This window comes from Harmonia axyridis, chromosome 2 (genome assembly GCF_914767665.1).
Source record: "Harmonia axyridis chromosome 2, icHarAxyr1.1, whole genome shotgun sequence".
NCBI lineage: Eukaryota > Metazoa > Arthropoda > Insecta > Coleoptera > Coccinellidae > Harmonia > Harmonia axyridis.
This window is the reverse complement of record NC_059502.1, coordinates 51,603,712-51,617,723: the sequence shown is the minus strand read 5'-3', so window position 1 is coordinate 51,617,723 and position 14,012 is coordinate 51,603,712. Positions and strand designations below refer to the sequence as shown.

Genomic DNA, 14,012 nt, shown 5'->3' with positions numbered 1-14,012 from the left:
GGAATATGTTACCATCAATGAATAGGTAATTATATACTTATAATGCAGTACATACAAGAAGAATAAAGTGACTTCAATTGCTTGTGATTTGCACAACAAAGTTTTTCTATAAATGCCTAGCCAAATGGATCACAAAAGGCTTTCTTGTATTTGAATATTGATTGAATGCATTTCAGGTCTGAATTACATAAATAGTGGATAAATTAATGATAATAACTGCCCATCATCGAGCTTGCAACTGGTCATTAACCAACAACCTGAGACCTTCATCCTATAGTTGAGTAATATACATAGATGACACTTATGAAAATTACATTTTTTTTTGTAAAGAGTTTATTACTGTCTATCTGGTACTGGTTGTCTAGAAATTCGTGGTAATATGTTACCATTAATGAATGGGAAATTATATAGGTACTTATAATTCAGTACATACGAGAAGAATAAAGTGACTTCAATTGCTTGTGGTTTGCACAACAAAGTTTTCTTACAAATGCCTAGCCAAACTTATCACAGGCGGCTTTCTTGTATTTGAATATTGATTGAATGCATTTCAGGTAGTGGATGAATTAATGATAATAACCGTCCATCATCGAGCTTGCAACTGGTCATCAACCAACAACCTGAGACCTTCATTCTATAGTTGAATAATATACATAGATGACACTTATGAAAATTAATTTTTTTTTGTAAAATGTTTAATACTGTATATCTGGTACTGGTTGTCTCGAAATTGGTAGGAATATGTTACCATCAATGAATAGGTAATTATATACTTATAATGCAGTACATACAAGAAGAATAAAGTGACTTCAATTGTTTGTGATTTGCACAACAAAGTTTTTCTATAAATGCCTAGCCAAATGTATCACAGAAGGCTTTCTTGTATTTGAATATTGATTGAATGTATTTCAGGTCTGAATTACATAAATGGTGGATGAATTAATGATAATAACTGCCCATAGTGAACTGAAGAAAAATCTGGAAGGAACCCGTAGGTACAGAAAAGTGAGGCCGAAATAGAGCATTTGTGGAAAAGCTTTCTCACTCTTACTCGCTGCCGTAGCGGGAATAGCTTTGATTTCAAATCGAAACTGGCGAGTTTGTATGTTTAATTTTTATTTTTTTATTTATTATGGACCAAAATTGAATATTGTCTCAGTTTTTTGTGTTATTTTGTGATTGGAATAATATTTATTAATAATTCAAGCCATATTAGGGCAGTTAATAATTAAGAGTTCGCAATATTCATCGAGATTTCTTTGGGATTTCAACAAAAACTGACTGCTCCGTTTTCTAAATTGTTTGTGTGAGGTGAATCTTATTTTTTCATATTCAGACCTTTTTGAGCGAATATAATCATTTTGATAATTAGAAATTTCTATACTTGACATGTCTAAGTATCGAGAAAGATTAAAAAAAATGTATCTCATAAAAATGAGCCCGCAAACGCTTTGTTGTCGAGATACAGGGTGTGTCTAGTAGTCCTACTTTTTTGTGATGCTTAACCAGTTTATCGAATCTTTATTAATCTTCTCTGCAGAGTTGGTAAATAAGTACCAAAACTTATAATTAATTTATTTATCACAGCTTACTAACTGGATCTTTATAATAATTTGGATTTTCTTGAGAATGACTATAGAAAGCTGTTTGAATTTTTTTCTCGAAATCGATTGCAGATACGACAAAACTACAACAAACCAAAAAGTGTAGTACTGAATCAAAGTATCTTTTTCTAAACTACCAGTGGCTCACAAAAAATAATTCTGGAAGAAAGAAGCGGGCACCCTTCCAGAAAAAATTCACCCTGTAGATTTGCATTCATAATTAGGATATCACATGATGAAAACTTTAAATTGGAATATCTATGCCAATTCAAGTTAAATATCTTGAGAAGGGAAGGTGCTATGAGAAGAAAACTTAAACTTTAGCACCTGTATCTCAAAAACAAAGTGTTTGCGAACTCATGTTATATAGGACTTTTTTTCATGAAATGATCCGTGAATGTAATTTTCATTTGTACCTTCAATTTAGGAATAACCAGTAGATTAAGTCAATTCAAAACTGATGTCTCCAAAAATGAATTGCAATTTGAATGAAACACAATAAATTGTACAACACAGCCTAGACAATTTTTTGATGCGAATTACTGAGTTCAGGTCTTTGATAACTACATATTGAAATTTTGTGACGAGAATGAAACCGAAAACAACAGGTAAGTGACGTTTGAATCATTTGGGAATTTCCATATTGAAATTAAAAGATGACATACTATTGGATCAATCATCTTATTTGAAAAAGGTATGAGTTAAATATGGTATGGAAAATTGCAAACCTATAGATACATCAATGGAAGTTAACTTCAAAATCACTAGCAGCGAATGTTTAATTGGTGATACTCTTGAACTTAGATGCAGATCATTAATCGGGTCAATAATGTATGTCACAGCAGGAACACGACCAGACTTGGCTACCGCGGTTTACTATTTGAGTCGTTTTCAGTCTTAACCTTGTCAAGAGTTATGGGTGGCATTAAAGAGAGTTTTAAGGTACATAAAGGGTACTCTAAATTTGAAACTGAAATATTCAAAAACCAATGACTGCTCTATTTTAATTGGATACGCTGATTCAGATTGGGCTAGAGATGAAGACAGAAAGTCTACATCTGGCTATTTATTCAAAATTTATAATAATTCAGTTATTTGGAGAAGTAAAAAACAAACTTGTATAGCTTTAAGTACGGCAGAAGCCGAATTGGTTTCTTTATGTGAAGCTGTAAAAGAAATGATATGGATCATAAAATTATTGAAAGACTTCAATTTGAATGTTGATCAGGTCACAGTTTTCGAAGACAATCAGAGTACGATCAAATAAGCAAAGAATCATGATCAAAAATCAATGAAGCATTTAGATATCAAATATAAATTCAGTAAGCAAATAGTGGAGAATGGTTAAGTTGATTTAAAATATATATGTACACAACAGCAATCAGCTGACATCTTCACAAAACCTTTAAGTATGGTAAATTTAAGATATTTCGTTAGTAAATTAGTTCTAGTTTCGATTGAGGAGGAATGTTGAATATATACAATCTCACTAGAAGTATTGTGAGATCAACTAATGCATTCTTCTTCTTATAAGTTATGTTTCTGTTGTTAATTTTCTGTGGTTTATAACTTATTAACTTAACCTTTTTTTTGTGGTAATATAATTTTCGATGCACTTGTAGCGAAGCACATGCTAAGTTGGGTTTTGAATAAAGATTGTAAAAGCTTTATGTAATAAAGGAATTAAGTTTATTAGCAGTTTAATATTATATCAAAAGATCAGTCATGAAATCCCTAACGGGCCATATCAAAAGCTAGCTAGTGATATTTTTGAATTCGAGGGAAAAAATTATTTAGTCATTTTTGATTATTTTTCGAGGTGGCTCGATGTAGTCGAATTGAAAGGTAAAACAGCAGGTGATGTAAATGGAGCATATATGTCTAATTTTGCGGTACACGGTTTTCCATTAGAAATAGTAGCAGATAATATGCCTTCAATTCATATGAATGAAAGGAATTTGCTAAGAAATGGAATGCCCGAGCAACCCTAAATCAAATGGCCTCGCGGAAAAAGGTGTTGGAATTTCAAAGAATATATTAAGAAAATGCAAAAATCTCAATTTAGGATTGTTAGAATATAGAACGACATCCGTTCTGGGAGTTGGCTCAAGTCCAGCTTAGATTTCAATGAACAGAAAACTTAAATCCGGTTTACCTGTCACTACTTACAGTTTGAAACCAAAACAGTCAAATCATAAAAGAATTAAATTACTTATTGAAGAAAAACGAATGAAAGATCAAATTAACTATGATAACATAAGTTAGAAGATATATCTTGGCTAAACATGGCTCAGAGACGTCGGCTTCATTCTGCTTGCCAGTTTTTTTCTGTAGTCGCCCACAGATCACCACCATATTTATATAATAAGATAAGGGTCGGATGTGACGTGCACAATGTCAATGTCCGTTTCAGGGGAAGGCTCACAATACCATCTCACTCAAAAGAGCTGTTTAAACGCTCATTCTCTTATAATGTCGCAAAATGTTTGAACGACTTCCCCTTAGACTACAAGAGCATTGATTTATCTTACCCTAAGAAAAAATTCAGAAAGATGGTGCTGGAAATTCTGAGTGGATACGTAGGTGGAAATAAAGTTTGAAAACTGGATACAATTCGTTAATATTTCAGGGATATGGGTATAATTCTGCCCTCAAAATTTTTTTTTTCGTTTCGTTTTCTCTTTTCACCTTTCAAGTTGATTTTTTTTTTATTTATTTTTGGCGTCATATTTTGGAATCATTGTGATTAAATTATTGAGTTCTTTTAGGGTTAGTTGAATAGACGTTTGGGGTATGAAATACTCCGAACGAACTGAACCTCGCCCTCTATAAAGTTGAAACAATTGTATTTAAATTTCTATTCAATAAAGTCCTTTATTATTATTATTATTATTATTATAAGTCTAGTAAAGCCAAAATGACTTTGTTGAAAACGAAAATGTTTAATGATTAATTCAAAATTAGAACAGCCCAGATCATATAATGTGATTGATACAGATGGTAGGCAGTTTCGAAGAAACAGTTCATTTATTAGAAGTAGTAAAAATGAATTTATTATACCTAAGTATACTGAATATGCCTTGAAGCGAGAAAAGGACTTTCTACACATGTTGCACACTATACTTTCCCTACAACTGTAAAAATTTCAATAATTCGAGCAATATCGATATTTTTACGCTTACATATTTCGATAAATTTCGATAGTGACAGAAAATATCGATAAATTATATATCGAAAGTTTTTTGTCCCTTTCCCTAAATCAAACTAGTAATGAATAAGGCAAGCGCACATTCAGTATCCAGTCCCGTTGGTCGATAGTGTACGTGTTTGAGTACTTAAGGGTGTTGGTACCCTTACTAACTTAGTATCAGTTTAACAGTGTTGAAGTGCAGATCAGTAAATTTTAAAGCTGAAAAGATGTCTTTAGACCATTTGTATGAATTCAATTTCGAAAAGTTGTACAACGATTGTACAGAAAGCTTTTACATAATTTATTTCTTCAATTATTTTTGAAACAATATAATCAAATGTTAACTCTAGTTTCTGAATGTTGCATTCTTATAAAGAAAATTTTGTTCAATATATGTGTATGAAATGAACAATAAGCATATTGTACCTATCAAACAGTGAATTAATATGTACTTTTTTTTTTCCTAGGGGTATAACATTCGAGGAGGATTGTAGCGTATGTTTGAGCAGGTTGACCGGAGAATTATACCTTACCGATTGCAGACATTCATTCCACAAGGAGTGCATCGACAGGTGGTGCTCCAGTTCCAAATGTTGTCCCATGTGCAGGACAAATTTAATTTTCGAAGAAACCTTCAGTATCTTCGATACTAATTGGAAACCTGTTAATATCCATCGGTTCGACAAAATAGACAGTGATGAAGAAGATGATGAAAGTGAAAGTGAAGAAGAAAAAGAAGAGAAAAATTAAGAACAGAATGAAGGAGAAAATGAAGGCCAAACCAACGAGGAGATTTAATGGAGGAAATATCACTTGTATTTTGTTTGTTTGGATTTATGCTGTATCGTTTTATATATACAAATTTTATTTTGAATTATGTTGTGATCATATGTCATCTTGATTTCTTTGAGATTTTACATCTCTGTTCGACACAATGAAATAAATAAATATAAATTGTGTTATATTTGAATCATTTGTTTTTTTCATCTTATTTTTCCTAACTTCAACTAACTAAGTGTCATTTCAATCAGAAATAGCTCTCGTTTGTCTTATGAATGTGATTTATTATAAATAAAACAATTTAAAAAAATACTCTTATTGGGTGAACAACTTTGCTTCCGTCGTTTTGCAATAGATGGCTGTAGCTGTAAGGGGTAGTCGAAATAAATAGATCAAAGATGTCATACAATAAGCTTACGTATTTGTTAACATAACGCTATCGAAATATTAGTCGATTTTTGTCTTCATCATAAAGTTATTCTCGTTTAAACATGTCAGCCCCAAATTAAATATGTATATTCAACTGAGCAAGAAATTTGATGGAAAGCCAATGCAGTGAAACTGTCATATCATTTATTTTCCTGGTTTCCTTGAATGAACGTTATTGATAATAATTGCAGCGAAATTCATAAAGCTATATTCCTCTATTATATTCATAAAACCCTCATAAAAGGGGTAAGTTGTTTATTTTTCTTCTCGTCACTTGTGTATTATTTTATTGTGTATATGTAATATAATTGAAAAATTTTGATTTTCAGATTTACTCTGATAAAGGAATGCATCCGCCATTTCAACATCCCATAATTTTATGTGAGATGAAAATTTTTATTCATTATTTAAATATAATTTATTACAATCGAACAATTTTAAATACTTATTATTGATGTTTTTATGTAGGTACCTTCGTTTTAACTATTGTGAATTTCTGTCATAAATGAAGTAATGACTTATAACTCATTTATGAGTATTTTCACAGAATTTTTATGTGCAGAATGTTTTTCGTTTTATTTTTTTTGTTATTATATTTTTCGTTTTTTGCATTTTGAAAGAGATCTTTTCTGAAACAATCTACATGTGATTGCCTTGAGATCCCGATTTCGTTTCTTATCTCATTTGGCAGTCATTCTGTTCAGCGATGAAAAAAGTATTGATATATTTTATGTAAACTCTGGTTGTTTTAGAAACAGAAGAGCCATCACCTTAATTTGGTTCATTATTAATTTCTGTTCTCTGATTTTCAGTTTTTTTCATGGTATTTTTTTTTGTACTAATAATACAGGTTACAGCTCAAGAGCCAAATTCTCGTGATTTGTGGGAGGTTTTAATTTTCTGCTTAACTATGGATAAATCTGCGGCTGAGGCTCATCGAATGTCGAGAGTGGTTTCAACTAGGGCTGGGAATCATGAATGAATGATTTGAATATTCAAATATTCATTGAATAATTATTCGAATAATTGCATTATTCGAATATTCATGAATATTCACTGAATAGTCGAATATTCAGTGAATAGTTGAATAATTAATCAATGATTACTTTTCTATTCATGAATAATAAGTGAATAGTCGAGTATTCACTGAATAGTTGAATAATCAATGACTACTTTTCTATTCATGAATAATCAGTGAATAGTTGAGTATTCACTGTTTATTCAGTGAATAGTTGGATATTTATGAATCATTTGAGAAGTTACGGATGAAAGTTTGAATGATCACCTCACTATTCAGGAATGATTAAAACAAGGTTTTGTGATTTACTATGGACAAATCCTTTCATTAATATTAAAATAACTGGAAATTACATATATTGGAATTATTCATTCAATAGTATAAACTGGTATTCATCCAAAGAAAAATTAATAGAATTGGAATTCATCAATGAAAAAAAAATATAAACACGGAATATAAGATTCTATTATATATATTCATTGATTTTACCAACAGAGTCCTGATCTTAATACAACCCAATAAGAATGGCATATGCAAACCAAGCACCAGGGCCCTCAGGAAGCCATCAACAGAATGACCTAGATGCATTGTGGGCCAGTGTGGTAGTATTAGATGAGAGGTAGCAGCCTCCAAAAGAGAAATAGAATCCTTCTACACACAGCATGAAGAGAAGATACCTGTCCCTAACTTGTTATAGAGGATGTGGAGTTAATAATAATAATAATAATAATAATAATAATAATAAATTCCTTTATTTCAAATCATCCCCACAGTAAATTACAGAGAGAGAAGCGAAATGATGTCAACAACAATATATACAATCTATACAAACTCTGACAAGTTGTTACAATCTAGAAAATCTCTAAGTGAATATGGTTCCAGTTTAATTAGCAGTTTCTTTATGGCATTCTTGAATTTTATTAAGCTAGATAATCTGCATGTAGATGGTAATTTATTATATAGTTTTATGCACATATAGTAGGTTCCTTTTTCTGTACTTGTAAGCCTATGAGAAGGGTAAATGAAATTCGTCGTCCTTGTATTATAGCCATGACCAAAGTTAGAGCTGAATTCAACTTGGTGCCTGAAAAAGAACATCAGACACTCAAATATATACAACCCATATATAGTCATAATCTGCATATCCCTGAAAACACCCCTGCAGGTGGCTCCAAATTTCATATGCCTGATTGATCTTATGGTTCTTTTTTGTATAATGAAAAGGAGTTGAATGCTGGAGCTGCATCCCCAAAACACAATCCCATATCTCAGTACCGATTCAAAGTTGGCGTGGTACAGTATTTTCAATGTCCTCTCATCCATATGTCTGGATACCACTCTGATTCCATATCCAATGCTACTCAATCTCAGCCCAGTTTTTTCCACATGACTGTTCCAATCTAAAAATTCATCAATATGTATTCCAAGAAATCTCATATCATGAACAGGTTTCACTTCATTGCCATTCAGGTTTATGGTGCCAGTTGGAGTAACTCGGGAGTTCTTTGTTCTGAATACCATAATGTTTGTCTTCGACGAATTCAGTGCCAACTCATTCCTGTTGAACCAATCACAGATTCTAGATGAACTGTCATACGCCTTATCAACTGCCTCCGGGAGGGTCCTTCCAGATACCAATATGTTGGTGTCATCCACATAGTTCACCAGTCCATCCATAATAAGGTCATTAATATAGATGATGAAAAAAATAGGACCTGCGTTACTGCCCTGCGCTAGACCTCTTTCTTTAATTGCAATATTGGATTTGTTTTCATTAATGATGACTTGCTGTTTTCTGTCTAGAAGATAAGATTCAATCCACTTATATGCTTTTCCTCTTATGCCATATTTTTCAAGTTTTATTAGTAAATATTCGAGGTTCACACAATCATAGGCCTTGCTAAGATCTAAAAACACACCAATTGCTAAATTCTTCTTCTCAAATTCCTGGAGTATCATATTTACAAAATGATAGATGGCAGTATTTGTAGATTTACCTTTCAGGAAACCATGTTGCGAGTCCAAAAACAGATTACATTTTTTGAAGAAATCCAACAATCTTGTGCACATTACCAGTTCGAAAATTTTGGAGAATGAGGGCAGCAAGCTGATTGGCCTATAACTATCAAGACTATTACGGTCTCCCTTCTTATATATGGGTTTTATGAGGGCAAATTTCAACTGATCAGGGAATTTCCCAAATTTCATGGAGTTGTTGATGATGTAACACAATACTGATGCTATCTGTACAAGTGAAAGTTTGACAATACTGGTTGGAATGTCATCATATCCGCTGGAATGTTTGTTCTTCAGTCTGGAACACAGGTTAACTAGTTCCCCAGTATTTACAGGTCTCAAGAACAGCGACTGATCATTCTCTTCTATATCACAGAAGAAATTCTGATGATGCACTTCATCTACTAGTTTTTGGACTGCTTCAATCAAGTGTATGTTAAATTTGTCTGGCAATGATTTTGGATCTTCATCGATGTTATTTTCTCTATGTTTATTTTTCCCTGTTAACTCTCCACATATGGTCCACATGGATCTCATTTTGCAATCTGATTTCATTATTCTATCCTGAAGATATTTCTTTTTGTCCTCTTTCAATATGCTGTCATAATACTTTTTCATGTTTTTGTATTGCTCCTTGAGAGATGGGTTATCAGTCAAAAGTACTAGTAAAATATCTAATTGATGTTTGATTTCCTCAGCACGTTCACTCTTCTTGTATTTCTTGTTGTTATTGGAATGAATTCTGGTAAGTGGAAAGCTTTGGTTGAATATGTTCAAATAGACATTGATAAAAGTCTTCCACTGCTCATTCACATCCTTCCTATCGATTACAAGTATGTCCTCCCATGTTTGTTGTTTCAGTTGGTCTACAAAGTTAATTCTATTTGCTTCATCGAAGAGAAATCTTTTGCGAACAAATTTCCTTTCATCATTTTTGTCTATATTGAACACAAATTTCTGCCCAAAGTGATCAGATACATGTGATGCAAGAATTACCGATGTGTGTCCATTATGTAGGTTTGTACATATGTTATCTAAGCAGCTTTTAGTTTGCTCAGTTACTCTGGTGTAGTTAACAACAGTTGTTCTGATGGAGTAGAAATTGAGCATTGTAGCCAGTCTGAGCTTATTTCTATTTTCGTCCAGCATTTCAATGTTGAAATCCCCTGTTATAAAAATAGTACTTTCAAGGTTTATCTGGTTGGAAAGAATATTCTCTAGCTGGTTAAAAAATACCTCAATTGAACCGCCCGGTGGTCGATAGATACATAGGACAATAATGTTAATCTTTTTCAGAGAACACTCAACAGCACATAATTCAAATTCTCCAAGTATGGATAGCTTATTTGTATTTTTGTATTCTCTACATACTATAGAATCTTTGATGTAAATGGCTGATCCTCCATGCTTTCCCTCCTCTCTGCAAAAACAGGACATTAGTCTGAAGCCTTGAATACCAATCTGAGTGATTTGATTTCTTGACCTCCAGTGTTCTGTAATACAAAGTATTAAAGTTTCTGTATTTTCCCTCAAAAGTTGTTCAACCTGATCTATACTGTTTCCCAAAGATTGTATATTTTGATGAATAATGCTGTAGTTACCCACCTTATTAGAGTATTCATGGTTGTTCTTCACATGCTTCTGTGGGTCCCTCTGATATGATTTATTATCTATAAAAAATCCTCACTTGGTTTATATTTTTGGAAGTGTCCGAAATTGAATCTCTTCACTCCCACATTTTGTGGCCAAAACGAAGGATCGTACAGTTGATTTTTTTTCTCAAGCGGTGCCGTCAAAACAAAACATTTCAACTGAGTTGGTTCACTTGGTAACTCTTTCACTTCGACCTTTTCATTGGTGAAAGCCGGGTTTTTCTTCACATATTCTTCTACTTGTTGAGCTTTAACATGTCGTTTTATTCTATAAAGATATATCCATGCTCTTCTTTCAGCTCCAACAAAACCTGTTTTTTCCTCTTCTTCGGAGACTCTCGTTGTACCAAGTCGTCTAGATTTAGGTCTTCTGCGTTGAACTCTTTCAAAACCGTCGTGATTGTATGATGTTTCATTATTAATATTTCTGATATGTATTTCTTTATTGCCCTGATTCTTTGATGTTGACGTGAATTTACTTTGTTGTTGTTGTCTTGCTTTGAATTTGAAATTAGTGTCATCTATCAGATGTCGCCTGTCAACCTCGGCGTCCTCATGCATCTGAACTACTACTCTTGGAACTATCTTGCTGTCAGAAGTCTTGTTTGCTATCTTATCTCCTATCCGATCAGTTTTCAGTATATCAGAGTACTGTTTACGCTCATTATCAGTTTTTTCAGCATATTTTTTCTCCATGTCATCTAACCTTTGTTTCAATAATTTATTGTTTTCTTTTAGAATGCTATTATTTTCCTTCAATATTTCATTTTTCTCATTGGATTCCACAAGGAGCTTACTCAGATGTTCGATTTTCAACTCCAATATTTCCTCTCTATTCAGATTCCGCCTCCCATCCTGGACTTCATCACAGCACTCGACGTATCTCTCATTGATAATTTTTATATTTTTCTTCTTCGCGCACGAATTATGGTATAAGCCCCCACAATTCATACACACTTGAGTTGTGCACACTTTTTTAACACAACACCTATAATTATTTTTCACTAAATTTACTTCTTTTTCACTCCTAATGCTCTCGCCTTCACTCAGGTCATCCTCAACCGACGCCATCTTAAATAAGTTCGGAGTTGGAGTTGACCTGTACAAATAGTTATGCTTACCCTCCAAAGTCAGTAGAACTCGATCAATGGGACCGCTAGTCTCGTATAATATAGAGGTACCAAAATCAAAGATTCCATCCAGCACAGTCCCAACCAGCAGTGTGGCCACCACTGAGCTTAAAAAATCCCAAATTATGTCGACCCCAAGGAGGCCCAATCCTCCGTGAAGCTTACATTGAGATGGAGGCGTTTGGTGTTCGATGAGTCAGACCATACTCCTTACGAGGGGGTGATCACGAGCGGAAATGGTTCTACACTTCATTGGAAATGAAGTGAAATGTAAGGGAATGTCTCGAAATATTTTGAAATGTTTGGAAATATACCGAAAATGTATCGAAATGTGTGGAAATGTTTATGAAATGCCAGGGAAATGTCTGGCAATGTTTGGAAATGGACATGCGCAAAACGTACTAGATTTCTCGATGACGCGATAAAGTGAGGTTAGAATATGTTGTTCATAGATTTTGACAACATTATTGCGTCGGCGAATGCGTCGTTTATTTTGTGAACAGTGTCATACGGCAAGAAAAATCCTAAGAACCATAATAAAGTGTAAGTTGAGCTTAAATTTTTATCTCAATTTAGGAAAATGTGAGGAGAAATTCGAATTCCCAAGAGAAAATAATCCTCGCTTGGCTAACATGTCTAATATTTTGGGCACAAATAATAATAATGAATACGTCGATCTCGTTGACGACATGAAAATAAATGAAATTGTACTCAGATGTAAAGCTGATGTGGAAAACTGCGCAAGACAATTAGGCATGATATTAGATGATGATAAAGGGTTAGACATTGATTTGTCTCAAATGATTAAGGACAATGAAGACGACTTGGAAGAACAAGAAGACCCAGAGAAGAAGTAGAAACTACTGAATCATTTGACGAACTATGCACAGGTAATTCAATACTTTTCAACATACTCTTCCTATTTTTTTTATTTTGGGTTTGATAACCACATATCTTTACAGCTGAAATGGAAGATGCGGTTGAATGCTGTGATATTGAAGAGGAGGTAGCTAATGAAATGGAGCTTCAGCAGTTGTCTCAAGAATTGAAAGTAGGAGATGAAATAAATTTGAAAAACTTTTCAATTTTTCCGGAAACACAGAAAGTATCGTGAATGGTCCATACTTGAATATTATGTTTGGAGAAAAATAGATGACGGTGAAAAAAAGTTCATTTTGTTGGCTTCTTAATGACACCAAAGATAGATTGATTGTTGATAGACTCAGAAGATTCGAAAATAACAAAATTATCAATGGTCCTATACATGAAGTTATGGATGTATTCAGAAAATATAGCATATGCATCGGTGATTGGTGTGCTTTCCAGCATCCAAAACAAAACAAGAGAAATTTTTCCCCGATTGTCAATCTGCTCTCATTCAGGTATTTGTCAAGTTCTTCTAAGAGCAGGAAATACACACTGGATTCAGCAACTACGGAGCTCCCAAAAGGCGGAAAAAAACGTGGACTGGGATGTTTATGTACTTTCTATGAGTTAAAAACGAATGCGCAAACAATTGAAATGACTGAAAACCATGAACTTATGGTTGCAAATAGGAGTTCCTTCATTATAGATATAGACCTGTATGTGAGTCATATTCCAGAGCCAAACTTTTCTGGAGCTCAATCCCAAACAAGTCCGCTTTTCTCACCTAAAGAAGTTGTAGTAAGGGTATTAGCCAAACTACAAGAAAAAAATGGGAGGAGGTGAAACAAGACTTCAATATAATGTGATCAACTGTGATGAAGGCCGAGGATAGTTCTCAAAGTTTTTTGGATATAGTAAAGATTGAAATTGAAATTATTTATCACTTATGTTCTCAAATATATATAATAGTTTTCCAATTCTTTAGAAACTGTTAGTTCATGAAAGAATTTTGTTCATTGTTTTCAGAGGAATTCGTTTATTTTTATGATAATAATTTTTTTTTCTAGTACCGTAAATCCTGCCAACTTTGCCCTGCGACTACAACTTTGCCCACTTGCAAGGTCATATTCACTTTCATTTTTAAAGCACGGCAACACTGTTAGAACGTTGTATGGTACGTCTAGGCGTTCCTAGGAATTGGCGGCAATGTTCAGTGCTCCTGCAACCACTGCTGGAACGTGTCAGGCTCGAACATCAGGTAGGGAAAATTATCATCTTTTTCGTCAATTCCGAAGCCCGAAAGCTAAGGTTCAAACAATTATTATT

General features: G+C 33.4%; 1 protein-coding gene across 1 annotated transcript; it reads right to left on the bottom strand.

Moving 5' to 3' along the window:
• Positions 1 to 7,748: 7,748 nt before the first annotated feature.
• On the bottom strand, positions 7,749 to 11,385 carry LOC123673379. The gene is made up of 3 exons (XM_045607865.1): positions 10,863 to 11,385; positions 8,297 to 10,707; positions 7,749 to 8,105 (listed from the first exon to the last, which is right to left on the bottom strand). The coding sequence occupies exons 1-3, from the start codon at positions 11,383 to 11,385 to the stop codon at positions 8,094 to 8,096; spliced, it is 2,946 nt and encodes a 981-aa protein (XP_045463821.1). The 3' UTR covers positions 7,749 to 8,093.
• Between the last annotated feature and the right edge of the window lie 2,627 nt (positions 11,386 to 14,012).